This window comes from Patiria miniata, unplaced genomic scaffold, assembly GCF_015706575.1.
Source record: "Patiria miniata isolate m_02_andy unplaced genomic scaffold, ASM1570657v1 HiC_scaffold_18, whole genome shotgun sequence".
In the NCBI taxonomy this organism is placed as follows: domain Eukaryota; kingdom Metazoa; phylum Echinodermata; class Asteroidea; order Valvatida; family Asterinidae; genus Patiria; species Patiria miniata.
Window position 1 is genome coordinate 10,635,756 of NW_024037056.1, and position 27,823 is coordinate 10,663,578.

The 27,823-nt window shown below is 38.8% G+C and overlaps 1 protein-coding gene across 1 annotated transcript; it reads right to left on the reverse strand.

Moving 5' to 3' along the window:
* Window positions 1-3,222: 3,222 nt before the first annotated feature.
* LOC119724565 (serine/threonine-protein kinase 3-like) lies at window positions 3,223-27,507 on the reverse strand. The gene is made up of 12 exons (XM_038195666.1): window positions 27,305-27,507; window positions 21,843-21,923; window positions 20,466-20,646; window positions 19,241-19,303; window positions 18,847-19,011; window positions 18,371-18,538; window positions 17,229-17,366; window positions 16,213-16,344; window positions 12,997-13,023; window positions 10,451-10,802; window positions 9,381-9,670; window positions 3,223-7,215 (listed from the first exon to the last, which is right to left on the reverse strand). The coding sequence occupies exons 1-12, from the start codon at window positions 27,316-27,318 to the stop codon at window positions 7,057-7,059; spliced, it is 1,770 nt and encodes a 589-aa protein (XP_038051594.1). The 5' UTR covers window positions 27,319-27,507; the 3' UTR covers window positions 3,223-7,056.
* Between the last annotated feature and the right edge of the window lie 316 nt (window positions 27,508-27,823).

Sequence of the window (27,823 nt, forward strand, 5' to 3'; positions counted from 1 at the left end):
AGAGAAAAATCAAAATTTGCCCTCATTTGATCAAAATACAAGGTTAACCCCTTACAATTTTTGATTTTAGAGCAAAATCAATATTTGCCCAATTTTGATCAAAATACAAGGTTAACCCCTTACAATTTTTCATTTTAGAGCAAAATCAAAATTTGCTCAATTAGGTCAAAATGCAAGGCGCACCCCTTAAAATTTTTAAGTTTTTCACAAAAAACAAATTTTGCCCAATTTTGATAAAAATGCAAGGCTAACCCCTTACAATTTTTCATTTTAGAGCAAAATCAAAATTTGCCCTATTTTGATCAAAATACAAGGTTAACCCCTTACAATTTTTTATTTTAGAGCAAAATCAATATTTGCCCTAATTTTGTCAAAACGCAAGGCTAACCCCCTTACAATTTTTAATTTTAGAGGAAAATCTAATTTTGCCCAATTTTGATCAAAATACAAGGTTAACCCCTTACAATTTTTCATTTTACAGCAAAAATTTTGCGAAATTTGGTCAAAATGCAAGGCTAACACCTTACAGTTTTGAAGTTTTTCACAAAAATCTAATTTTGCCCTATTTTGATCAAAATGCAAGGCTAACCCCTTACAATTTTTCATTTTAGAGCAAAATCAAAATTTGCCCTTATTTTGTCAAAATGCAAGGCTAACCCCTTACAATTTTTAAGTTTTTCACAAAAATCAAATTTTGCCCAAATTTTAATCAAAATGCAAGGCTAACCCCTTACAATTTTTAAGTTTTTCACAAAAATCAAATTTTGCCCAATTTTGATCAAAATGCAAGGCTAACCCCTTACAATTTTTAAGTTTTTCACAAAAATCAAATTTTGCCCAATTTGGATCAAAATGCAAGGCTAACCCCTTACAATTTTTAATTTTAGAGAAAAATCAAAATTTGCCTTAATTTGGTCAAAATACAAGGCTAACCCCTTACAAATTTTAATTTTAGAGAAAAATCAAAATTTGCCTTAATTTGGTCAAAATACAAGGTTAACCCCTTACAATTTTTAATTTTAGAGAAAAATCAAATTTTGCCCTATTTTGATCAAAATGCAAGGTTAACCCCTTACAATTAAAATTTTAGAGCAAAATCAAAATTTGCCCTAATTTCATCAAAATGCAAGGTTAACCCCTTACAATTTTTAATTTTAGAGAAAAATCAAATTTTGCCCTTTTTTGATCAAAATGCGAGGTTAACACCTTACAATTTTTGTTTTTAGAGCAAAATCAATATTTGCCCTTATTTTGTCAAAATGCGAGGCTAACCCCTTACAATTTTTCATTTTAGAGCAAAATCAAACTTTGCCCTAATTTGATCAAAATACAAGGTTAACCCCTTACAATTTTTAATTTTAGAGCAAAATCAATATTTGCCCTTATTTTGTCAAAATGCAAGGCTAACCCCTTACAATTTTTAAGTTTTTCACAAAAATCAAATTTTGCCCAATTTGGATCAAAATGAAAGGTTAACCCCTTACAATTTTTAAGTTTTTCACAAAAATCAAATTTTGCCCAATTTGGATCAAAATGAAAGGTTAACCCCTTACAATTTTTAAGTTTTTCACAAAAATCAAATTTTGCCCAATTTGGATCAAAATGAAAGGTTAACCCCTTACAATTTTTCATTTTAGAGAAAAATCTAAATTTGCCTTAATTTGGTCAAAATACAAGGCTAACCCCTTACAATTTTTAATTTGAGAGCAAAATCAAAATTTGCCCAATTTGGATCAAAATGCAAGGTTAACCCCTTACAATTTTTCATTTTAGAGAAAAATCTAAATTTGCCCTCATTTGATCAAAATACAAGGTTAACCCCTTACAATTTTTCATTTTAGAGAAAAATCTAAATTTGCCTTAATTTGGTCAAAATACAAGGTTAACCCCTTACAATTTTTCATTTTAGAGAAAAATCTAAATTTGCCTTAATTTGGTCAAAATACAAGGCTAACCCCTTACAATTTTTAATTTTAGAGCAAAATCAAATTTTGCCCTATTTTGATCAAATGCAAGGTTAACCCCTTACAATTTTTTATTTTAGAGCAATTTCAAAATTTGCCCTAATTTCATCAAAATGCAGGGTTAACCCCTTACAATTTTTAATTTTAGAGAAAAATCTAAATTTGCCCTCATTTGATCAAAATACAAGGTTAACCCCTAACAATTTTTAATTTTAGAGCAAAATCTAAATTTGCCTTAATTTGGTCAAAATACAAGGCTAACCCCTTACAATTTTTAATTTTAGAGAAAAATCAAATTTTGCCCTATTTTGATCAAAATGCAAGGTTAACCCCTTACAATTTTTAATTTTAGAGAAAAATCAAAATTTGCCCTAATTTCATCAAAATGCAAGGTTAACCCCTTACAATTTTAATTTTAGAGAAAAATCAAAATTTGCCCTCATTTGATCAAAATACAAGGTTAACCCCTTACAATTTTTGATTTTAGAGCAAAATCAACATTTGCCCTAATTTTGTCAAAATGCAAGGCTAACCCCCTTACAATTTTTAATTTTAGAGAAAAATCTAATTTTGCCCAATTTTGATCAAAATACAAGGTTAACCCCTTACAATTTTTCAGTTCAGAGCAAAATCAAAATTTGCTCAATTTGGTCAAAATGCAAGGCTAACCCCTTACAATTTTTAACTTTTTCACAAAAATCTAATTTTGCCCAATTTTGATAAAAATGCAAGGCTAACCCCTTACAATTTTTAATTTTAGAGAAAAATCAAAATTTGCCCTCATTTGATCAAAATACAAGGTTAACCCCTTACAATTTTTGATTTTAGAGCAAAATCAATATTTGCCCTAATTTTGTCAAAATGCAAGGCTAACCCCCTTACAATTTTTAATTTTAGAGAAAAATCTAATTTTGCCCAATTTTGGTCAAAATGTGAGGTTAACCCAATACAAATGTTACTTTTTCTGACAAAAAGCCAACTTTTTTTAAATTTTGGTCAAATTTTGGCCAAATTTGTTTGTTTTTTTCCTGCAAAATTAGCAATTATAAGCAGTTATAATCAAAATTTAGCCAAATTTGATTTGATTGAGAAAATTTAAATTGTATGGGGTAACCCTTGCATTTTATCACTGCATTTTTATTTAGTTTATTTGGTTGACTACTGTGTATCAAGAAGCGCGGAAATAAAATCAAATAAAATCAAAATTTGATTCTCTGAAACAAATAAAAAATCTAATCACGAAATGTTGACACACAAATCATGAAAATTCTCTGATTTATTGACGGGTATTGCTCTTCAGGTGACAACTGAACCAATCCAAATTAGTCAAGGAAAAAAAGCAGTCCTCAAAGGCAGGGTTAACAAGGGGTTGGGCTAACGATCAACGGGCGGGCTTTTAATCAAGGGCTGGTGCTTATACACAAGCAAAGGTCGAGGCTAAAAAGCAAAGGGTGAGGCTAAAAAGCAAAGGGCGGGGCTCATGACCAAGAGGAGGCGGCTAATGATCAAGGGGCAGGGTTAATGCTCAAGGGGCAGGGCTAATGCAAAACAAGGGGGCAGGTCATATGAGAAAGGGGCAGACTAGTGAACAAAGGTGAAGTCCACGAGGAAGAGGCAGAGATTATTCACAAGAGGCGGGGCTTACTTTAAGGGGTGGGGCTTACTAGTAAGGGGTGGGACTCGTGACCAAAGGGAGGGACCAATGAATAAGAGGGAGGGGCTAATGCACAGGGGTGGGCTAATGACCAAGGGGGAAGGGCTAGTAAACAAGGGGGCCAGGCTAATGCACCAGGGTGGAGCTTATCAACAAGGGGGTGGGCTAATGACCAACGGGGCACAAGGTCAGGCTAATGCACCAGGGTGGAGCTTATCAACAAGGGATGGCCTAATGAGCAGGGGGCGGAACTTACAAACAAGTGTGGGGACTGATAAACAAGGAGCAGGCTTATGAAAAAAAAGGTTGGGCTACTAAAGAAGGGGGCAGGAGCAAAGCGGAAATTATTGTGGTTTAAATCCCACAGACGTTTGCCTTCAGATTCCATCATACCATATGCTTCATTACGGTAAACATGTTTTGTTTTAAATTTAAAGTAGGTGTTTCAAGGCACGCAATATCAACAACTTATACAACCTATACTGTAGGATCCCAAATACTTATCAAATAGTTATCAATTTTTGTGTCCAATTTCAATTTAACATTTAAGATATTTTGGTGGTTTTTTTTACATTCGTTGTTGGATGTTTGCTGACTTATTAGCTTAAGGCTCCGAATATTCATGATGTGGACAAATCTGGATAAGATTATGAATATTCAAGTTTCAGTGATGCTCACATAAAGAATTCATGAATATTCACAGAAACCCCAACATTTTTACACCAGTATAAATATGAGACAAATCGTCAATATTCATCAATAGATTATGAATATTGATGGTCAATATTTATCACCTGGACTCAATAAAGACCTACTCAAATCAAATAATTATTCTCTTATACACAAAAAATATATACACATATACAAATAGCCAACAAATCAAAAAACTACAAGACTCATCAATTTTTCCGAACTACACAACTGACGAAACATAAATACTGCATTTCAAAACTGCGATCTAAAACAAAAATATCTCGGCCTACATTCCTACAGCCAAAAAAAAAATTGTGTCAGCAGTGAAGAATGTTACATTTCACAAACATCTTAAAGAATGTAGAGCAGGGCAAAATGTTACTGAAGCATGTTTGAGCTTCGTACTTTAGAAGGTTAAAAGGTCGACTCGGGAATCTCGCAGAACAAAATGTGTCCCCTTTCGACGGAAAGTGAAAAATAGCACCTGCCGATGTGTTTCAACTCTTGAAAGAGTTGCCCACCCTTTCTTGTGTTGACAGGATAGCGCCCGAACAATCTCTACACTATTGCCACATAAAACAAAGAAAATATCTACAAATGTAGACTAGTATTTGATAAAGCAAGGCGTCGTACTTACAAGGTAAAGTGATTAAACTGTTTCTTTGTATGAAAAAATAGCCTTTGTGAAGAAATATTTACATATTATATTCACAACCTTTTTTGTTTTGACCGAATTCATAAAAAAAAAACAGAATCCATTCGGAAAGTAATGATTTTAAAATTGAGAGTTCTTTAAACATATGTTCGATCTCTTCCACTTTGTCTTAAGTTTTTGTGGATCAAGATGTTTGTTTTTCTTAAATTAAAAGTCAAATTTAAAATTGAAATTAAGTTCAAAAATTCCATTTCTGGAAACATCACTTTTTTGGATTCTGCTTTTTTTTCTTCAAAATCACATTCATTAATCTTAAAATTAATCGGAAACAATAATCTTTTAAGTCACTCAGTCACACACCATGCATTTCTATTTAATTTTTAAATAAACGAAAACACATTTAATAAACAAAAAATTTCACTGACTAAAAAAAAACATGATTTGCTCTGTTTAAATTCAATCCTGATTGTCAATTGAAAATCTGTCGTAAAATATATGAGCAAGAACCTGTGGAAATAAAAAAACGACATCGGTATCATCGATAGACAACCCTTCAATCTCCGCACGTATGTTTGAAATCTGGTCGAGAAAACTATTTTCAAACATAGGCACCACAAGATTAATACCAAGAATCCATTGGGGAAATAAGGAAAATAAAGTTTTTCATGTTGCAGACGAAATCCATGAAGGAAAATAAAGTTGTTCATGTTGCAGACGAAATCCATGAACAAGTACCCCCTCAAAGTTGAAAAATGTGACAATTCCAAAGTTGAAGGACCACTGGGCGCCATCTTACCTTGTGCAGGCTGGTACTCATGCATCATACAGAGACAGCGAATCGCATCAGGGAACCAGTGAAGTGTCCTTCAAAGTGCCCTGTTGTGTGCATGAATGGAGTCCAATAACCAGTGGTAGATCTAGTTGGAAAAGCAGTACAGCTTTGCCTCCTATGTTGTGTCTCAAATGATACAATGTATGTCTCGATCCTTGTCAGTGTCTTTTTTCCAAAACAAGGTTGCGTTCAATAATTTATCGACATTAGTATTTGTTAGGTTGCCTACGTAGAAAGCTGAAGAAAGTTCTTTGTAGAACCTCGCCTGGTTCCACTAAACAAGATAAGCTTTTGTTCTTTGTTCTTAATGTTCTTTGTAGAAAGCTGAAGAAAGTTCTTCGTAGAACCTTGCCTCGTCCAGTCCAATAAACAAGGAAAGCTTTTCTTGTTTAAAAAAATTCTTTGTAAAAGCTGGAGAAAGTTCATCGTAGAACCTCGCCTGGTTCCAATAAACAAGGTAACCTTTTCATGCTGCAAAAAGTCTTTGTAGAAGCTAGAGAAAGTTCTTTGTAGAACCTTGGCTGGTTCCATTAAACAAAGCAAGCTTTTCTTGTTGAAAAAAGTTCTTTGTAGAAAGCTAGAGAAAGTTCTTCATAGAACCTCGCCTGGTTCCAATAAACAAGGTAAGCTTTTCTTGTGGAAAAAAGTTCTCTGTAGAAAGCTGGAGACTATTCTTCTTCGAACCTTGCCTCGTTCCAATAAACAAGGTAAGCTTTTCTTGTGGAAAAAAGTTCTTCATAGAAAGCTGGAGAAAGTTCTTCGTAGAACCTCGCCTGGTTCCAATAAACAAGGCAACCTTTTCATGCTGAAAAAAGTTTTCCATAGAAGGCTGGAGAAAGTTCTTGGTAGAACCTAGCCCAGTTCCAATAAACAAAGCAAGCTTTTCTTGCAGAAAAAAAGGTTCTTTGTAAAAAGCTGGAGAAAGTCCCTCGCAGAACCTCGCCTGGTTCCAATAAACAAGGTAAGCTTTTCTTGTGGAAAACAAGTTCTTGAAGAAAGCTGGAGAAAGTTCTTCTTAGAACTTCCAATAAACAAAGCAGGCTTCTTTTGATGGAAAATGTCTAGAAACAAAAATAGTGTTCACTTTCGAAAAAGAAATTAACCTTACAAAAATAACAAGTTGCGTTTACACATGTTGTCCAGTTCTTGTAATATTTTATCAAGCCTCGTGTTTCCTCATAGATTTTTCTGTCAGTATTTCTATATAAATTTCTGTTGTGTAATTATATTCTACAGGATGCAAAAAATAGTTTGTTTTTCAGAAGTTTTGTTGCCGTTTTCTCTTGACGTCCATGGCCTCGATGATAGGTCTTCGCTTCTCCTGGTACCGTTTTCGGAGTTCTTCGATTTCTTGTTCCATCTGAGGGTCTAGGTCTCGTAACCTGCTCTGGAGGTCATCGTAGCTGAGTTGTTTCAACTGGGATTGTGGGAGGAAAAAGTCAGAGTTAGGACATAAACGGTTTGCTTGATTCTTAATAACCCTAACAAGCTCAAGCCCGTCAAACTCAAACAGTAGGTTTTGTCAGGTTTTGGCTGGTTGAGTACCATACATTTTGTTAGAATTTGTTGGACTGAGTACCAAAGGCCTAGGGAGACCCTGTTGAATACTGTCAAGCTCAGGAAAGAAAGGCATGAGAATTGTGGAACTGTTGCATTTTGGGGAATACACAGGCATTTTTTCGTGGGTGAACTCACGGCTGCTCGCTAGCACAGTTGCTGGTCAACTTTGTGCTGTACATACACTACATGTACAATGTATATGCACACTGCATGCAGTTTACAGTGCATGTTGGCCTACATACAGTGCAATAATGCCTTTCATGACTTTCTGTTCCCAACACATTGCTTCATTTTGTTAGGTTTGGTACGATGACTGGCCAGTCACCCTATAAGACCCATCCATACCAAATCAATCCAAATTCAACAGTTTTGACCTGTTGGAGTTTGGCAGGTGTAGCACTGTTGTCAGTACAATGCCTGTTGAAATTTGGCAGGTTTTGTCCAGTAAATGCTGAACCTGTGTGTAGCTCAGTATTTACCGAACCTGTGTGTAGCTGTTGAAGTTTGTTGGGTTCAGTACTGTTTCTAGTGCAAGAGCCTCGGGAGTAAGGGTTAAAAAATAAGTAAATTGTGGGGGCTACTCATGCTTACTGACATGGCTGGCTGGTGCGCATGGGTGGCTAGTGCGTAAAGCGCTCGCCTCTCACCACTGTGGCCGCCTCTCACCACTGTGGCCCGGGTTTTATTCCCGGCTCAGACCATATGTGAGTAGAGTTCTGCGTTGGTTCTCTCCTGAGCCACGAGGCTTTTTCTCTGGGCTCTCTGGTTTTCCTCCCTCCCCAAAATCAACACTTTCGATCTCTGGCTGTGCTCCGTAGTCATACATGAGTCGTATGGCGGCTGCCTAAAGGCGCCTTACATGCCTGCGGCTGGACCACGTTGTAGCCGCGTCCTTTGCAATTCAGCTTCTCAGTTGGGAGTAGGGATGATAAGCCTCCCAGATTATTATTATCTTTCGCAGCAGAAGCTGAATAGCGAAGGAAGCAGCCAAGCCAAAGGCATGTAAAGGTGCCTTGGGCAGCCGCCCTACGATCCATGTCTGACCACGGAGCATAACCAGATCGCTTTTGTTCTTTGGTGATTTTTGCAGAGGGAGGAAAACCAGCGAACTTGGAGAAAAAAATCCTTGTGGCACAGGAGAGAATCAATGAACAACTCTACTCACATATGACTCAAGCCGGGCCAAAGCAGTGAGTTGAGTGCCTCACGCACTGTGTCAAGCATGCCAATATTACCCCCTTTTGGCAAGTGTAAGGGAAGAAGGCAAAATTACCCCTGAGGTAACCTGTAAAAAGCTGTAAATTCTAGTAAACCTTGAGGTAAACCTTTGGTCATCAAGTCTGTGACTCGTTGTCAGAGGGTCAGGGTGTCATATCCTGCTGTTGATTATATGTTGTGTCCTTGAGCAAGCCACATTACCGCAATACCAAGGAGCATGGATTGGTACCGGCATTAGCTAGGGAGTAACCTGTAATAGACTGGCATCCCATCAGGGGGCACGGCAATATATTCTCAAGTCAATTCATGCCAAGGAAACCGGAGACAAACACTGGCCTGATGGGCCATATTGGCTCGGGACAGACTCTACTCACTTACTCTCGTTTGCAAGTTTTGGCAAGTCAGTTGTAGGCCATCAGCCTGGGGGTTTGGCCAGTATCAAATCAGGGCATGAATGATTATAGTGCGCATGCGCAAGGTATACCGCCCCTGGAGTGGTAACAAGCATTTTGATGGACATTTTCACCCAAAAGCTGCCACCACTGCAATGCTATCACATATTTCCCAACTCTGGAGGTGTATACCTTGCCAAAAATCGCTATGACGATTATTCCCCTCATTTGATAGCGGTGGCCAAAATTTTGGACCGAAACTGATGGCCTAATGGACGCAGAATTCATAAATCATAAATCAATCACAAGGCAGATCACAAGCCGATCACCAGTCAATGGCAAAATTGGTCACACGCATCACAGGATGAATAATGACAAAGGAATGCCTTTGTTACAATTCATTTTTACTTACAAAATCAAAATCCATGTCGTGGAACGGTCGGCTGGCTTCCGGTTTGGTCGGCGTGCTTTGTTTTGCCTGGGGTGGGGTGTGCTGTGCACGCGGCTGTTGCTGCTGCTGCTGCTGTTGGTTGAAGGGAGGTGCTGGCGGTAGCAACTGCGGCGTCTCAAACTGCTGTTGCGGTTGTTGCTGCTGTTGTTGTTCCGGCGTCGCAGCTTTGCCTTGCTTGGCCTCGATTTGCCGGTCGAAGTGGTCCATGAAGAGCGGTCTGTAGTTTTGGTTTGCCGAGTCCGTTTCTATTCCTGTATGGCAAGAAGAAATGAATAATTTACACCACGTTTGGTCAAAGGGTCCTAGGTTGTCATCTGAGTCAAAGTTTTGGGCCAAGGTGAGGCTTAAAGGTAAGTATATCATTTGTACCTTTTTTTTTAGTTGAGGCAACAAAAGAGCTAAAAATCTAAAGAAGGGTACCTAACAACTAACCTGATGAAGGTTTAGTTCAGTGAATGCTGTATATTCTGAGAAAACAATATTCTAGGATCTCGATATGAATTCATAAGTTGCCGAATCTTGTTTTGAATTGCGCTCGAAATGAGCGTCCGGGACACGTTCTTATTCAGAAATCCATCAGTTTTGACGTTTCAGGAACTGCAATGGTTCACACATCTCAGCCTTAATCTTTGTTTTTAAAGTTGAAGAAAGAAATTGACTGGTCGAGTAGGGTTTGAACCTGCCACCTTCGGATTGCCGTTCCGGTGCTCTACCAACAGAGCTATTCAGCCCTTAGTTGGCAGTTCCCAACCAAGCATTAAGTATTAACTGAGCATTAATCTATGTCAGATTTGTGGTGAATTTTGCGAAACCGCGGCTTCAATTTAAGCTTTGGTTCCAGGCGTCAGTTTCATGACTCTTAATTCCTTATTTGAATGACACTGACTCAACATTTAGTCAATTTTCTGAAACTGAACATCCAATCATAAAAAAATGAGGCAGCATGTTCATTGGTTCGAGCAATATAAAGGCTCCCAAATTAGTCTTGAGCCGAAGCTGAAATGATGCCATGATTTTGAAAACTTCCTTACTCTTCATTGTGGAGTCGCCATTCAGTTCTTTATCCTCGTTGATGACCATGGTCCCCATGTCGTTCTCGATCAGCGTCCCCGTGTCGTGCAGGACCATCGTCCCCGCGTCTCCGTGATCTATCATGGTCCCCGAGTCCTCATGCATGATCATTGTCCCGCTGTCGTGTTCGATCATGGTTCCCGTGTCGTGTTCGATCATCGTTCCTGTGTTGTGCTCGATCATGGTTCCGCTGTCGTGCAGGATCATAGTGTCCGAGTCTGTTTCCGTGGGGCCAGACGCCGTGGCGGCGGACGCCCCCGATGACCGGCCTCTGGCTACCATGGTACCGCTGTCGATAACATCATCGTCATCCTTTTCATGAAACAAACAACCAATAAGAAAGGACACAGTAAGATTAAATATGTATTATCTACTCAATATATACCAGTATTGTTGACAAATCCTAAAGTGGCGCGGCCCCTAACGTGGCGCACTTTGATTTTTCGCCTCTTGTGCCGTGCTAGAGCAATATTTTTACCTCAAATTTCACAGTAAGTGAAATTTCATCAAGCTCTAAACATTCCCGTTCATACATTGCGTGTAAATCTTGAGTTTGCGTACCCGCTACAAAGTTGCAAAGAAATTCTATTTTGGCATGATTTTCCAATTTTATTTCGAAGTGCACAATGAACCCTTTTAAAAATGAAGCCAAAAATAAGAAAATAACCTTCTTACAAACTTGTAGTTGGGTATGTGAGTGGAGATAACAAGGATTTATCAGAACTTATCGACTTTATTAAAAATTATTAAATGTTAACGTGGGATTTTTTGTTTTAGATTTGTTCAAGTGTGTCACATTAAGGAACACTCGGCCGAATTTGTGCCCAATTTTCGGATGCCACCGTTTTGGAATTTCTGACTTAATTTCATGACACTGAAATTGTTCACAAAGGTTCAACAGCATGTATTATTAAGGAAATGGTACAAGTATTTATTACTGAATGAATTTGAAGTTTGCCAAGAGGTTTGGCAACACTGCATGAGGAAAGTCGAGGGAAACGTCAAAGTGCGCCATGTTAGGGGACTCCACTATACTATCACCTATGATGGATTTTCTTGTATTTGGGAGGTTACGTCAGCACATTCATTCTTTGAAAATCGTCCAAAAACCTCTAGCTGGATTTTGCAGGATCGGGGACGGTTGGAGTTTTTGGAAATTCTTGAGCGACTTTAAAAGCTTCAATTTGAAGATGGGAAGAAAAGGGGAGGTGGGGCTAGCACGGATGAAGTGGGGTGCAAAGTTGCGATTTATATGGATAAGAAAAGCAAAAATCGCCTTTTTTTTTCAAGTAAGAACAGCCAGACTTGGCTAGCTGTAGTAAATCTTAGTCTTTTTTTTTACAAAACGTTTATTTTAAAGTTTCTTGCAAAGCTAAAAATGGTGCAGCTTGTGAACATTGGCGTAAAGTTAGGGGAATTTGATTATTTGTCTTTCATAAAATGTGGATGCTATTTAATGGTAATGTTTCAATTTTCTAAATGATTTCATTACGTGATTTTTATGAGAAATTTATAAAACAAACTACGACAAATTATGGAAGTTTGAAGCAAAGAAAGAACTTAAAAGCAGCTTTTATGGAAAAAAATAATCCACTTTTGTAATTTAGAATGTATGATTTAGTGATAGTACAGTATACATATAAGCAGGTTACATATTTAGCATTTTTTTTGTAGAGGGTGTTTTTTTTAAGAAGGGAATAAATGTGCGCTTGGCCAGTTTGAAACACTATGTTTATTAAGACCGGTTAGGAGTCTGGACGCTGATAATGACCCGAGCCAAACCCATTCATAAATAACTTTTCGGTCAGACAGTCAAAACAAGTCCAAAATAATAAATTTCCAATGATTTTGTTCAACAAGTTTTATTTTACTTCATGTTGTTTGAAACACCCCTCTAGCTATGTTATGGTACACTGTATGTGCCTCTCACGAGCAGTCGTAAACAACTCCTTATATGGAGATTGGTGCTCGTTGCCCATACTGTGCTTTGTGGCACAGAACGCAGCTGTGCCGGTGTAGTGTAAGTTTAGGACTATGAAATAAACTGAGGATTGTGAACGTTCAACCAATAAAAGGGTAAAAGGGACCAGATTTCATAGAGTCCAAATTTCATGTGACACTGGAAAAGTGTTGAAGACCAGCTAGCTGGTGTTTTATCAACCATTTAAGACTGGTCACGTGACAGGCTCTCGACCAATAGAAATGGGTAAACAGTCTTAGGTATTAACATGTATGAATGATAGTTTTAAAACAGAAATGCTGCAAATTGATAGCTTGATAGGGAGAAAACAAAAACAATGGAAAGAAACAATGCACAAAAGAGTGACACAAATATATCTCCTGGGGAAAAAAGTAAACAAATTATAAAAGAAAGCATATAGAGCATTAATAAAATGACAAAACTGAACGGTGACAGAAAAGCAGGAATTTGCAAGCTGAAAACGGATTGCTTTTTGTGTTTGGGTGCATGCAGTGAATGACATGCGATGGCGTCTATCTTGCTTACCGCGCCACCATCAACCTCATCTTCTTCCTGTTAGCAACAAGGGGTCAAAGGTCAAAAAAGCAACAACCAATCAAAAACCATGTAATTTGGCTTTCAAAAACAACCGCCAATCATAAAGCATCTAATATGGCTTTAAAAAAAAAAAAAAAAACAAAAAAAACAAGATTTTACCTTAAAAAAAAGCAACAACTAATACAAAATAGGCAATGTGGCTTTAAAAAAACCCCTCAAACTTGGGTTTTAAGACCTGTGTTTTATGGGATAAAAGACTGAATTTTCAAGGCTTGTTTCAAATCCAAATTTTGGAAGAGACCTCAATGAAAGTTCTCCACAATAATTGATGAACCCAAACTTTGAAATGCTGAAAACAAATTTCATGTAAATGTGCAGACATATTAACAGTTTATTTTTTATGACATTTACCACAACGATTTTATAAAACATCAAAGACCGTGAACTGAACATTATGAAGTGGAAAAAAAATCTGTAGTGACAAATGATAAAACCTTGCACTTAGATGTAGTTTTTTGTTTGTTGGTTATGGGCCAAAAAAGTGGGAGTACATATTTTGTTTGGAAAAAAGTAATGTGTACATGAACAAACAGTCGTGAATTTTTATACGCCCGAGGACAATGCTTTGTGTTTCCCTTGTCCCTGTAATATAACACTCTCCCATAGACTAGGCACATAACCGTACGATCAAGGACCGTTTTCAACAAAAGACCCAATGCTCGAAAACTGAAAGGATCTTTTGTTCTCCCTCTGTGTGTCTGTCCTCTATCGTAGAGCCATACATGCACATGTATATTTCACTTCTTTCTTTTGAGAAATGCAGACTTTGACAGGGAAAAACAAATGATATAACAAATTGCCATTCTAAAAGAGAAAATTTCATCTTAAAAAAAAAATTAACTCCGTATCATCTCAAACATGCACCACTGACTCACCAAAATGGATTTTGTGTACAAAAAAGGTTTTGAATATTCATCAGCATGCATCAGTCCAATAGACTGGACTTGTTGAATAATTCATAAGCAGGCTTTCATCATGCACTGCAGCCCACCCAGTTTGGATATCATTCCATGCCACGCCCACCTCATGAATGATTCAGCAGTGAAAGCGCCTGACCCGTTCCTCATAAATAATTCAACATGACTCATGAATAATTTCAGCAGCCACATGGTGCATCTACAGACCTTGACCATGAATTATTCATCAACCAGGCCGTGCACAAATACAAAAGACACGTTCATCATGAATAATTCAGCAGTCACACGGTGCAACTACACAGACCTTGACTTCCAATGAATTATTCATCAACCATGCAGTGCACACAATACCAATGACACGTTCATCATGAATAATTCAGCAGTCACATGGTGCAACAATATGCAAATGGCATGCTTCTAGACCACCTTACCACTATAGTGTACATATCATGATTGTCACCTTGCACACACGTCTTTTTAGGAAAAACAGACCAGGACAAAAGGACAGTAAAAAGACACAAGAAAATGTATTAGAGGAAAACTACGGAAAGAAATTCAGTCACAAATACTAAGTAAAACTGTTAGTAGAATGACGCTGGACAAAGTTTTTTCAAGCACGGTAGCCACACACTGATCTAACTAAAAGACATTTTCTTCACAACTATTTCAGTTTCTGACCATTTAAGCTTTTTAAAATAAATAGAAAGAAAAATGCGCATAGGAGTATCAAACATGAAAAAGGATGAAGAACAACTATATTCATATAGAGTAGGCCTATGTGCAGTCAATGTCAATTGACGATTTCGAAGAATTTATTTAACAGCAACTGGCATACATTTACATGTATATTAAATCAAATTTTATAAAAATATAATAATCAAAAACAAATCACATATGGATATACAAGTCCGGTCTAGTGGTGGGATTAAAATTTGTTTTGAATTTCCACTTATCGGCTTGGATTTTGAAAACCAGATATTCCAAACTAACCCTAAAAAAAAAATTAAGCCTTTCGTTTTGTTGAAACACAGGCTAAAGAAATTAACTGGAACATTCCCCAATTTGCTCTGATTGTAACTGCATTCACTTGCTAGTGGTCTTCTTGCTACAGTGGTATGCCACCTATAACGAACATCGCGGGATCCATAGAAAATGATCGTAACAGCGATCGTTCGGTACAGTGATTCAATTGAGACGCCGGCACTTTAAATGGCATGTCTGTTTTAATAGCGCGTTCTTGTGCCCTACTTGAAGTGCACATTCGACTTCGGCCAAATAAAAAACAAACATGTTTAGCGTCCTGCCTTTTTGAAAAAAAGGAAGGAGGAGGCCCTTTTTTTCCCCAAAAAACGATCAGCCAGGCTATTTTTCAAGATTGCCGCCAGCTTTTTTTTTTAAATGGCCGCCACTTGGACTCAGGAAATGACATGCCAGCTTTATTTGGGCTAGATGCAACAGAGAAAGAGGCCAACATGATGTCACTGTTGAAAATTTATAATTTTTTCATTTTTTTTTTTCAACAACAGCAAAAAAAAAAGGAGGCGGCCTCCAAAAGGGAAGCGGGCGAGGACACTTAACATATTTTTTGTTTATTTGGCCTTATCAGAGAGTTCCCACCGATTTTTTTTCAACAATATAGCGTGTTTTGAAAAAGGCCCAGTAGCCACTGAATCTCACAACTTATAGCCAATCATTGTGGAGGGCATTGCAAGCAGCACCTCACTTGTCACCTTTTGTTGGCATGACTGTGAGCTGAATGGGAACTTCCGGTGAAATCAGAAAACCGTTATTCGGTTTGAAAAAATTCAGGATAACCGGATTTTTGAAATCTCCGATTTTTCCCACCACCAGAAAAACAAAAACAAAGGAATGCCTTCGTCACAGTGCATTGAATACATAGATTGGATGACTTGTTATGGACTTGTGAGGACTTGCCATTCTTCACAAGTACCTTGATTATTCACTGGATAGTCACATGACTAGACACATGACTAGTCACATGACTAGGAACATGACTAGGAACATGACTAGGAACATGACTGCACATTCTCTATAGAAGCGAAAAGACGAATATCACGACATCAAATTTTGTTTTGGTAAACCAAAGAAACTGTTTAGACTCAAGAACTCATTCTTGTGGGTTTTTTTTTTAGGTGAAATACTAAACAATATTTTGAAGTTTTGCCAAATATAATAAAAGAAATTAACTAAAACTCCATTTCCTCACCGATGCTGCATCTACGTCATCCTCATCGTCCTGAGCCTGTAGCCTGAGTTTCTCCTTCTCGCGATTCTCGTTCGCTTCGTTGATCATCTCCCGGAGTATACTGACCGGCTTCGCTCTCTTGATATACGGGTGCTTCAAAAATAAACAAAACAAAAAAACCAAAACGTTCTTTTCAGACTGAACTAATTGTTGCTATAGCTCTGAATTACGTTTGACTTTGAAACAGGTGAAGAAAGAAATTGACTGCAGCGGGGTTTGAACTAGTCTGAGTATCACCCGTTGTCCAATGGAGCCCTCTGTGTCTCCGGTCCAATGTCTGATATATCTAAGCATGTAAATTCAAGCAACCCCACGCGCCCGCCAATCGGAGTCGACTTTACAACCTGTGACGTCACTTCGATCAGAAATGTGGATTCAGCTGTTGATTGGTCAATTTGGATGCCATGTTTTTATTTACAACACTCATAGACATCTCAAAAACCTAGTCACATCTACTGTGCTTTTACGTTGTAAATTGTGTAAGCAAAAATAGATTGCGTCACACAGCCTATAAGGATATGGTACGCAATGCATGACCAACGTCCTATGGCTTCGAAGGCGTCACATTAATATTTTAAATAACGCGCGTAATGCAAACGCCCTCTTGCGTGTTTACATGACGCCCACGATGAGCGTTCGCGTAATTGACATATTCTATACACGCAGCAGTTTGCCAACAGTTTCGTGTCTAAGCTTTATTAGATGTCTGTGACAACAACAGCTTAGTAAAGACCCGATTTAGAAGGCGCTCGCTTATAATGGTCAGAATTTCGAGGTCAAGACGCAGTTTTGTTCCCCATTTTGTCAATGTCTTTGTTCAAGGGGCGCTAGTCAAAAGCCATAAACCTGTGTAAAACATGTAGCCAGGGATCAGGCCCAAGTCACAATGCTAGCAACATGAGCAATGCTGCAAACCTGGGAAATAGCAAACGGGATCACTCAGAGAGGATACAGCTTTTGGGTGGGAAAGGCAATACCTGTAGTAGGTCCGTGGCTGTCGCTCGTTCCTCGGGGTTCTTGACCAGACATTTAGAGGTGAAGTCAATCAGTTCTGGTGACCAGCCCTCGGGGTCGTGGAATGTGGGCGGTGGCTTGGTGGGGATCATAAAGATGGCCTGCAGATGTGAGAAAAAGGAGAAATTCCATCTTTGAATTGACTCGGTGCGTATACTGTAGAAAGTGTTGTGTGACTGATCATGAGAGACAGGGAAGGACAAATTGTAAGTCCTTACAAGTCCCCCCCCCCCCCCATGTATATCACAAGTCCATCACAAGTCATCACAGTCCATCACAAGTCAATCACAAGTCCATCACAAGTCAATCACATGTCAGTCACAAGTCATTCACAAGTCAATCACAAGTCATCACAGTCCATCACAAGTCAATCACAAGTCCATCACAAGTCAATCACATGTCAGTCGCAAGTCAATCACAAGTTAGTCACAAGTCAATCACAAGTCAATCACAAGTTCATCACAAGTCAATCACACGTCAATCACAAGTCAATCACATGTCAGTCACAAGTCAATCACACGTCCATCACAAGCTATTCAAATGAACTGTGACAAAGGCATTCCTTTGTCATTGGTCATCCTGAGTTGTTACCAAACTTGTGACGAACTCGGTATTTGTCTTGTGATGGACCTGTGATTTGACTTGTTAAACGTGACTGACCTTTGACAGCTTGTGATAGACTTATGATGGACTTGTCATCAACTTGTGATGAATTTTTGACTGACCTGTGACAGCTTATGATTGAGTTGTATTGGATTTGTGATTTGACTGAGGATGGACTTGTGATGGACTTGTGATTAGACAAGCAATCGATCTGGCCTATTTGCGACAGTAAAATGTTGCCTCTAAATAGGGGCTGAGGCATTAGGGAGACATTGAAATGTCAACCTGTCAACCTGCAGAATTACCCTCAGACCACAAATTCAATGCTCAGACTATGAAGCCACGGCACTCCACTTATTTTAACTTGTGATGGACTCAACTGACAGTCTATTGAGAATAGTTTAAAAAACTTGTCGTGGCAAAACAAGAACACAAACAAAACAATCACATGACAAACTACAATGGTTGCCATGGATACAGTCATGTGATTTCCATAGCCTACCCTCATTGGATGAATGTCTGCGTATGGCGGCTTCCCTTCGCACATCTCCAACGCCGTGATACCCAGCGACCAGATATCGGCCTTGCAGTCGTAACCAATCTCCTGGATGACCTCGGGCGCCATCCAAAACGGGGTACCGATGACTGTGTTCCTTTTGGCCATTGTGTCCTACAGAAAGAGAATAGGAGAATTCACATTTTAAAGTCAAGCTAATATTTCTCACTACAGTTTATTGCATTTGAAACACCATTTTCAACCATGTGAAATCATTATTGTAACTCCCTTCTCTCCGGAATCAGGAATCAAGATCTCGATCGGCTCCAAGAACTTCAAAACAAAGCCGCTCGCCTGATTCACCAGAAACCAAAACACTCTCATGCCACACCCCTACTAGCTGAACTTCACTGGCTTGTTATCAAACAACGGGTCGTCTTCAAAACAGAGAGTAGGGTTAAAAACAAAGATTCTTTTCTTACAGTGAGTTGACCAGCAACGCCGAAGTCCGCCAGCTTGGCGTTCCCCTCGTTGTTGAGGAGGATGTTGCCTGCTTTGATGTCTCTGTGAATCTTACGCATGAAGTGCAGATACTCCAGACCTTTAAGAGTTGACTGAAGGATCGTGGCAACCTCATCTTCGGTTAACTGTACAATAAAACAAAGTGACAGAGGTTTTTGGGGAAAATGAGAGAAATTTTAGAAGTGATGGTTCAGCAATTTTGGGCGCAAAAATAAATCAGCTCATTTTCCAAAATCCCTGAGTTAACTCCCACTTAACTCCCAGTATAAGGGTCTTTGAGAAATATATGCTAACTTCATTAAAAACATTTTTAAAAGATGCATGCAGAAATCAGAAAGATTGGTCGCTCCTTACCGTTTTATTTCTCCTTCTCATGATGTCCGACACTGAACCAGCTCCACAATACTCCATCACGATCTGAAATAAATATATAAAAAAATATGTAAATAAATAAACAAATAAATACATTTTCAATTTTCAACACAAATTAAATAAAAAACTTTGTAAAATTTGAGATTGTATTTTTCTACACATTTGATTACAGAGTCCTGATGAAACTGAACATTTTCAAATAATGTTTCAAAAAAAGAAATTTAACCAATATTGTCACGTCAGTGCAACAAGGTCGTAACTCGATTCTGCAACAAAGTCGTACATCGCGCAAAAACGCTCCGTGCAACAAAGTCGTACCTCGCGCAAAAACGCTCCGTGCAACAAGGTCGTATCTCGCGTATCGCGACATCCATTGACTTTGTGTGTACATCCGGGTTATTGTAAGCGAGATACAACCTTTTGACATTGAAAACTCACGTTTCACGTACATGACGTCACACGGCATTTTAGGAGATACATGTACGACCTTGTTTCACGGACACGATGACATGTCAGCTTTAACCAGCCACTGCGAGGGGCATTTCTATGCCCACACCCTGTGATTTGGTTCAGAATTTTTTTTTTTCAGACGGGTCCAGATCAGAACTCAGACACTTTTAACCAATTTCTTATAAAATTCCAAATTTTCAAGGGACTTCTGACTAGCGCCCCTTAAACAAAGACACTGACAAAATGGGGAACCACCAAAAAAGGGCTGGATAGCTCAGTTGGTAGAGCACCGGAACGGCAATCCGGATGGCGCAGGTTCAAACCCCGCTCCAGTCAATTTCTTTGTTCAACTTTAAAATTGAAAATTGAATTGCGTGGAGCGTCGTGGCCTCATGGTCTGGAGCATTGAATTCGTGGTCTGCGGTTAATTTTGCAGGTTATGGGTTCGAGTCCAGCCTGCGGCTATGGTGCGTGTGCCCTTGGACAAGGCACTTTGTCACTCATTGCTTCTCTCCACCCAGGAGTACATGGGTACCTGTGAGGGCAGAGATGGTTATTGTGATTGATTGTAGCTGCCTCGTACCAAAATGGCAGCATCGAGCTGTATACTCCCCAGGGAGCTGAGATGGTATTTGGTATGTTTAATTCGCCAAATGAGGGGTAATAATGATGTAAAGCGCTTTGATCTTAGCTAAAAGCGCTATACATGTATAAGAACCCGTTATTATTATTATTGATTAAATGTCCAACTTCTCACCCATAGATCTGTGTTCTTGAAGTAGCTGCCATAGTACTTGACCACATAGGGGCTATCACACTGCTGCATGATGGAGATCTCTTTGATGATCTCTTGTAAGTCAGTGTCCACGGGGACCTGCTTGATGGCAAGCACCTGACCGGACTCCTTGTGCATGGCCTTGAACACGCTGCCATAGGACCTGAGCAAAAGAAGGAGGGGCACCAGACCAAGAATTGTTATTTAAATTGCTGTGTACTGTACTCGGCTATGGCTCTGGCTCTTGAAATTGAAATGATGCAGTAAATATCCATAGCCGTAGAGAAAACAACTCATTTTTGTGAATACTTGACCGGACTGCTTGTGTATGGCCTTATACACACTGCAATAGGACCTGAGCAAAAGAAGACTGGGCATCAGACCAAGAATTGTTATTTAAATTGCTGTGTCCAAAGTGACTTTCTTTGGCTAGATGGCTTTGGCTTTTGAAATTGACATGATACGGTAAATATCCATAGCCTTAGAGAAAAACACCTGTTTTGGCAAGCACCTGACTGGACTCCTTGCGCATGGACTTGAGGATGCTGCCATAGGACCTCAGCACAGAAGACAGGGTACCAGACCTACAAATGCTATATTTAGTTACAGCTATGGCTTTGGCTTTCAAAATTGAATTGTAGAGGAAATTTTTGTGAGTGCCGGACCGAACTCCTTGTGAATGGTCTAAAAAATAAAAAACTTAATCGTCTCAAACCAAATTAAAGTGCATGTACATGTATGGCTAAATTACAAGTACGGCTTGTGGCTTATTACTTGCTTGTGAGTTAAATGGCGGGTGAGCTAAATGGCTTATGTTGATGGCTCAGGAATTATGTGGCTTACATGCATGGCCTGTGGTTTACGGCTCACGGCATATAACTTACGAGTATGCAAATGACTTGTGACTTGAATGACTTGTGTACCTGGCTTTGGAATTGACCTATCGCGGTAGAATCTCGTGAGAATCGTATCAACGCAGCTTGTGAAATATTGTCCAATTACATGATATACAAATGGACGCGGAACGCGCAAAATCTGAGACAAACAAAATTTAGTGTACACAAACTCCATAGGGTTGTCAAAGGGGCGTGGCTAACTCGCAAACAGCGATAGGTCAATTATGTGGCTTCTGTACCTGGCTTATGGCTTATGGCTTATGGCTTGTGGATTATAGCTTAGCAAATGGCTTATGACTTATGTGGCTTAAACGTATATGGCTTGCGGCTCATGTGGCTTATGTATATGCCCTGTGGCTTTTGGCTTGTGGCTGTGGCTTATTTGGCCCGTGGCGTGTGAGACTGCAAACTCACTGGACAAAAACTCCCACATCAATTCCAAAATTGGACCCAAGTTCCTCACCCTTCTCCTAGTTTCTCCAAGATGTCAAAGACTTCCTCCGGCTGCCTGGTAAGGCTCTCCTCACTCAACCTCTTCAATTGACTGCAATTAAAAGACATTTTTAAAAGAAAACAATGAGAACAATTGGCAGCGACATTTTGTTTCACTAACTCAGTTACAAACCTTACTTCAATGCCAAATTGTCTGACACTGACAACTTGAACCATGACTGTTTACAACTACATGTATGATTGATCCAAAACTATAAATGTTCTTTACTTTTAGACTAAATAGTCCTTCAGGCTATTAGAGGCTAGTAAGGATAACATTTTAGGACAATATTACAGAACAGGACCTACAGCCCCTAACATTTAAAAAAAATATTGTCAGCAAAGTTGAAGAATGCCAAGCCCATGTGTACATGAGTTGCCAGTTGGGTGGTTATAAATGAACGCCAGGTTTAAAGGTCTCGGTTTTGAGGCTCCATCGCAAATAATCTGTCGACAGATCCCGGATCAATTGACATGTTAAAATAGCAAATCGTCCACCGGATTTCGGACATGTGGTAAACGTTAGGACAATACTGAAAGCTCATCACAACACCATCTCACGACCTCGCACCCCCCCAAACTTCACTGTACCTTTAGCGAAGTTGTCAACCTACACCAAAGGTCGCATACTTGAAACCCTTCAACTTTATTTTCAGTTTCGGGTGGGCGTATTCTTTCAGTTTGCCTAGATACGTGTACATGAAGATTGTAATTTTAGAGTTTTACAAAATGTTTATTTTTTATTTAAGTAAATAGTTTACACAGGACCAGTTCTATTACTCCATTATTTGGGAGCTGTAACCTTACTACAAAAGTACATACAGATGTATGTACTTTTGTAGTCCAGGTACATGCACGTTTTTGCAGCCAAAATTTCTTTCAATCCTCTTTATATGATAAAACTGGAGCAAGGTAATTATCTGCATCGGGTCGGGTGGACCAGGCCAAACCGACCCGAAATTGATCTTAACTCCCTCAAACTGACCCCACCTGACCCGACAAAAAATAAGGTAAAACCAACCGAACCGACCTGAACCCGAACCGACCCGAAAAAACTTAATATCTGGCTTGGACACGGTGATCACTTTTTTTTGTGCCTGCCCTTACCCAAGTGGCATGAATTCTTTTGAAAAACCATCGTCTCTCTCTCTGTCATACCGGGGTACTCAGTGGGTTGATCGAGAGTAACGCAGTATCATGAAAACTGTTACAATCTTTCACCGTCAGTCCCGATCCGACTGGAGAATTTAATACCCTGGGAACTTGATAGTATGTTGTGTACGCACGTTGGCCACACTACAATGGGCTGTGGTCACAGTGACTGTCAACAATATTGCATCACCTGAATTTCTCAACTGTTTCGGTTTCTTTTGGTTTATTTTGTTTTTTTCAAGAGATGGCCAAACCGACCCGACCCGACCTGAAATGTAAATGCAAAACCGAAACCAACCTTACCCAACTGAAAAGATGGACAAACCGACCCGACCTGACCCGAAGTCGGTTTCGGGTCGGTTTCGGGTCGGGTTTTGCACATCATTAAAGGTAAACAAAGGGCATTTTTGAAATTTGGGGTTCATCTCTGTTGTTGGCTCCTGGAGATTTTAGATTCCTTACTTCAGATCAACAACGTAGGTCAACTTCTTCTTAACCCTCCAATGCAAACATACACTCTGTGCAAAGTTGCCCTTGCAGTCAAAATCAATCAAGTGGCTGTTTCGAACAGTTCAGAGCTCCCAGCCTACATAAAGCAGGATTGACTGGCTGTGACTGTTTATGTAACTTGATACAGCTTTGCTTTGACTGTAGGTGATTGACAAGCCAGCTGTGCCTACCACTTGCCTGCATTTGTCTGTTGACTGAATTTGACTGGTCACAGTGCTTGCATTGGTGTTTTTTTGACTGCCTGTGACAGTTCAGATAGCGAGAGGGTTATTAAGGAACATTAACATAGGTCTACAAAATGAGGCCAGTTTAGAGGATGTTTATCGGGTTTGAACACTTAATGGCTTTTTCATGATTCTGAAACCAATGCGATGAAGTCAAAGCCGGGAACAAAGCCACGTTTTCACAAACATGATGTATTAGGAGTTCAAAGTTCAACAAGCTTTAAAAAAAATTTTTTTTTATGGCCGTGCCTTCAATATACCCAGTACTATAAAATCTGCAATCCATGCATTTGTACAACACAGAGAAGCTATAAAATGTAAGTATTCGCACTTTAACTTGACTCTGTAACAAAATATTTCAAACCGCTGTGCAATACTGGCTGTGCACTAAATACCACGACTGGTTCACATTCCTCAGTAAATCCAAATTAGTATCACAGACTTGCCCCTCAGTGCGTGAAGCAATCTGCCAGGCTGAATGGAATAGTCTACATTTGTAAATATTTAAACCCCCTCCCCCCCCCCAAAAAAAAGATGATCGATGTAACAACTGATTTAACATGTTTAACCTTGACTTTTAGGTTTGGAGGATAATTTTAGACTTTGACAGAAAAACAAAAACTGGGTTGATGAGTTCCATGTGATTTGCAAAACAAAGTGGAACTTTACCCATACAGTGACACACTATTATGATGTTAGGCCACGTACAAAAATAAACCGGTTTGCCGTCCCCGCCTGCCTTTTTTTTTTTAAATTTATACATTTGCAATATACTTTGCAAATTTTGTCAATCATATTTCTATTTGTTTCCAACAAATTGGTAGTTATATTATGTAGAAAGGATGACGGCTTCTTTGCTTTGGGCACAATTCTGTATCAGCATAACCACCCTGAATCCTTCAAAATCCTCCTTAACAAAGTGGAGGAATTTGGAGGATTGAGGTTTCATGGCAAAAGTGCGTTACTGATTTCGTAGGATGCAATTTGTCAAGGTCTTGGGCCGGACCTTGTGTTGTTTTTGCTCAGCCATGGAAGAATTTAGGCCTGGATTATGCTTGAAATCCTACGCACTGCTCCAGGATGTCACTGGCCAAGCCTCAACATACATGTATTGACAGTCACTGCCGCAGGATTTTGCAGGATTGAGGCAGTGGTAAACGGACCATTTTCAAGAAATAATGGAGGAATTTGCAGGTTTTGGGCTACTACATGTACATGTATTTCTCCAATTGGAGGATTTTGCAGGATTGAGGTTACATCCTAGTAAAAAAGGTCTAGGGAGTTAGGTTTAAAGAATCCCTCTGCCATCTTGGAAAACCTGCTATCTTGGGGGAAACAAGGAGGGACTGTCTTCTTCATTCATTACAAGCCTGGACGAAAAACTATGTTATTTACTCGGCCTCCATTGCTTTGCAATACAGCTTGAAGATGAAACTAGGCTTGTTGATGCAATCTATCCAAAAAAATTAAATTTGAAGAACTACACATTATTAGCACCTCAATAAATTCCCTATAATCCGTCAATTGTACAATCCTCTGTTCTGCTCCAGGATGCCACTGGCCAAGCCTCATCATACAGTGTATTGACAGTCACTGCCACAGGTTTTTAAATTTACTTTAACTAACTCCCTAGGCCTTTTTGCTAGGATGTAGCCTCAATCCTGCAAAATCCTCCAATGGGCCTCATGGAAAAAAAGCATCATCCTCAATCCTGCCAATTCCTCCATTATTTCTTGCAAATATGATCCGTGGAGGGATGAACACTGCCTGAACGCTGCAAAATCCTGCGGCAGTGACTGTTAATATGTTGAGACTTGGTCAGTGACATCCTGGAGCAGTACGGAGGATTTCAAGCATAATCCAGGCCTACATTTATGCATGGCTGAGCAAAAACAAGACAAGGTCAGGCTCAAGATCTTGACAAAGTGCATCCTCTGAAATCAGTAACGCACTTTTGCCATGTACCGGTAACCTCAATCCTCCAAATTCCTCCACTTTGGCAAAGAGGATTTTGAGGATTCAGGGCGGTTAGGGTTAATTCTGCAAAAGTGCTGTTAACTCACTATAGAAATAACAGAACAGTTTTTTTTGACAACTATTAATTTACATGCACTAGATAGTACAAAACATTGAATAGATTTCTTAAACAATCATTTATGATTGAAAAGGTTGAAAGGAACAGTTTGATTTTGATGTTTAAAACAATTAATTACTTCATACCTCAACCACATCAACTTGTACATTTGCATCCGACAACTTTTTGCAAACAAATTTACTGTTTTTCCATAAATGCATCAAATTTTAAAATTGAATCACGCCTCTAGTTTTAACATTTTATTAGAATATTTGCCACATTTAACTCCTGTCAAAACTGGCCATATACATGAATAAGGGTTAACAATAACTATAAGTCACATAAAGTCACACTTATTTATAATTTTACAGATCCTTTTTTTTTAGAGGAGGCAATGTCGGAGGATGGAATTAAAATTTAAAAACAAATCCTTTGACGTCTGTTTTTTTGTGGGATTTTTTTTTTGGAAATTCTTTTCAACGAAGTTTGGGATGGAGGTGGAAAAAAAATACACTAAAGAAAGTACATGTTTTTGGTGACAATACATGTAGTAAAAATAGAACAAAGTGACAACAAATCTCTTTCTTCATTGTATTTCATTTGTCTCAATGCGTTGGTACATTGTAAACAAATGAACTGGCCACAGTTACGGCAGCTGTATGGGCAACATCTGTGGCTAGCGATATGGCACAAAGCTGCGCCTGCGCGAACCGGCAATATATCGAACATGAGTGAAATTGGAAATAATTTGTCCCCCCCCCCCAAAAAAAATGCTCTGAAGGCACAATTTTCGCAAAGGAAATTTGTTATTCTTCTGTGAAATACCTTTCAGATAATGAAAAAAATGAAGTAAAAAAATGAAGCGAGAAAAAAATAAAAATTGGGCAAAAGTCTCCGACCTCAAACCGGTTGCCAGCAGGCTCAATGCGCAATTTCAACTACACCATACCACAATGCGCGCTGCCGGTATTAAACCATTCAATCAATGTATTTATGATGATTTAAAGTCACATTCACACATCATTGTATCGCTAGCCACAGAATTATAGAAGTTGCCCATATGACACTTTTCTGGCTATGTGGGGATATTGTAAACAGTAAGTTGTATACTTTTATTTTCTTTACGACCTACCACTGCAATAAATAATAAATAATTAAATAAAAAAATTAAAAAATAAAAATTGGCTAAAATTGATTTTTTTTTTTTCATTCGGCAAAAAGAAAAGAAGAAAAAAAAGGTAGATCTATAATCCAAAAAATCAAAAAGTATGGCCTGAATAAACACACATTCGCAAATGCTAAATAAGGTTTATAAAATTCTCATTTTTTTACGTTCGTCTTTAATAGATTGCCCAATCCAAATGAACATCCACCTTTCATATGCATTTTCACACAGTAATTTCAATCCACTAGTACACAGGTGTACAAAATTCAAAACAAGTTTAACGTCGGGAAAACAACCACAATTCTTACCTTGTCGACGTCATTTTAACACAAAAGAAAACCTGACGAATCCCACCAGATCAAACCATGGTAGTGGGAGATGAATTGTGCGAAATTACGAGCCAATAAAAGGGACGGAATAAGCGGAAATCAACCGCTCAATTTCGCATGGTGTTTCTGCAGGCGAGTTGGAACTTTCACAGCAGTGTTGATGACATCATATGCGAGCGAGGTCAAAGGTTATTGAAACACGCCCTCTGGGGCATTATTTTTTGGAGGCTCGATCGATTAGACTTGCCCAGTCAGTCAGTTCTAGATTTTTGACCTAGTGAATAAATGAGTTAAATGCTTGATATTTGCCTAGATAATGATTAAGTATTTAATCCATAACGTGGAACGCGTTGCATAACATCTAGATATCCAGATATTTGTCAAATATATTATTAGTTTGGTTTTGGTATTGAGACATAATACGATTACGTAACTGTAGTCTTGGGCAAACATTTACTTTTTATTTATCTTTTTACACAATATGACGTTAGACTCAAA

What these genes read in the sequence shown, in the direction of transcription:
- LOC119724565 (XM_038195666.1), bottom strand. An exon ending in GCGTTGCTGGTCAACTCACT is followed by an intron (nt 18,539 to 18,846) that starts GTAAGAAAAGAA and finishes CTCTTTCTGTAG; the next exon opens with GACACAATGGCCAAAAGGAA. An exon ending in ATGAGGTTGATGGTGGCGCG is followed by an intron (nt 10,803 to 12,996) that starts GTAAGCAAGATA and finishes TTTCATGAAAAG; the next exon opens with GATGACGATGATGTTATCGA.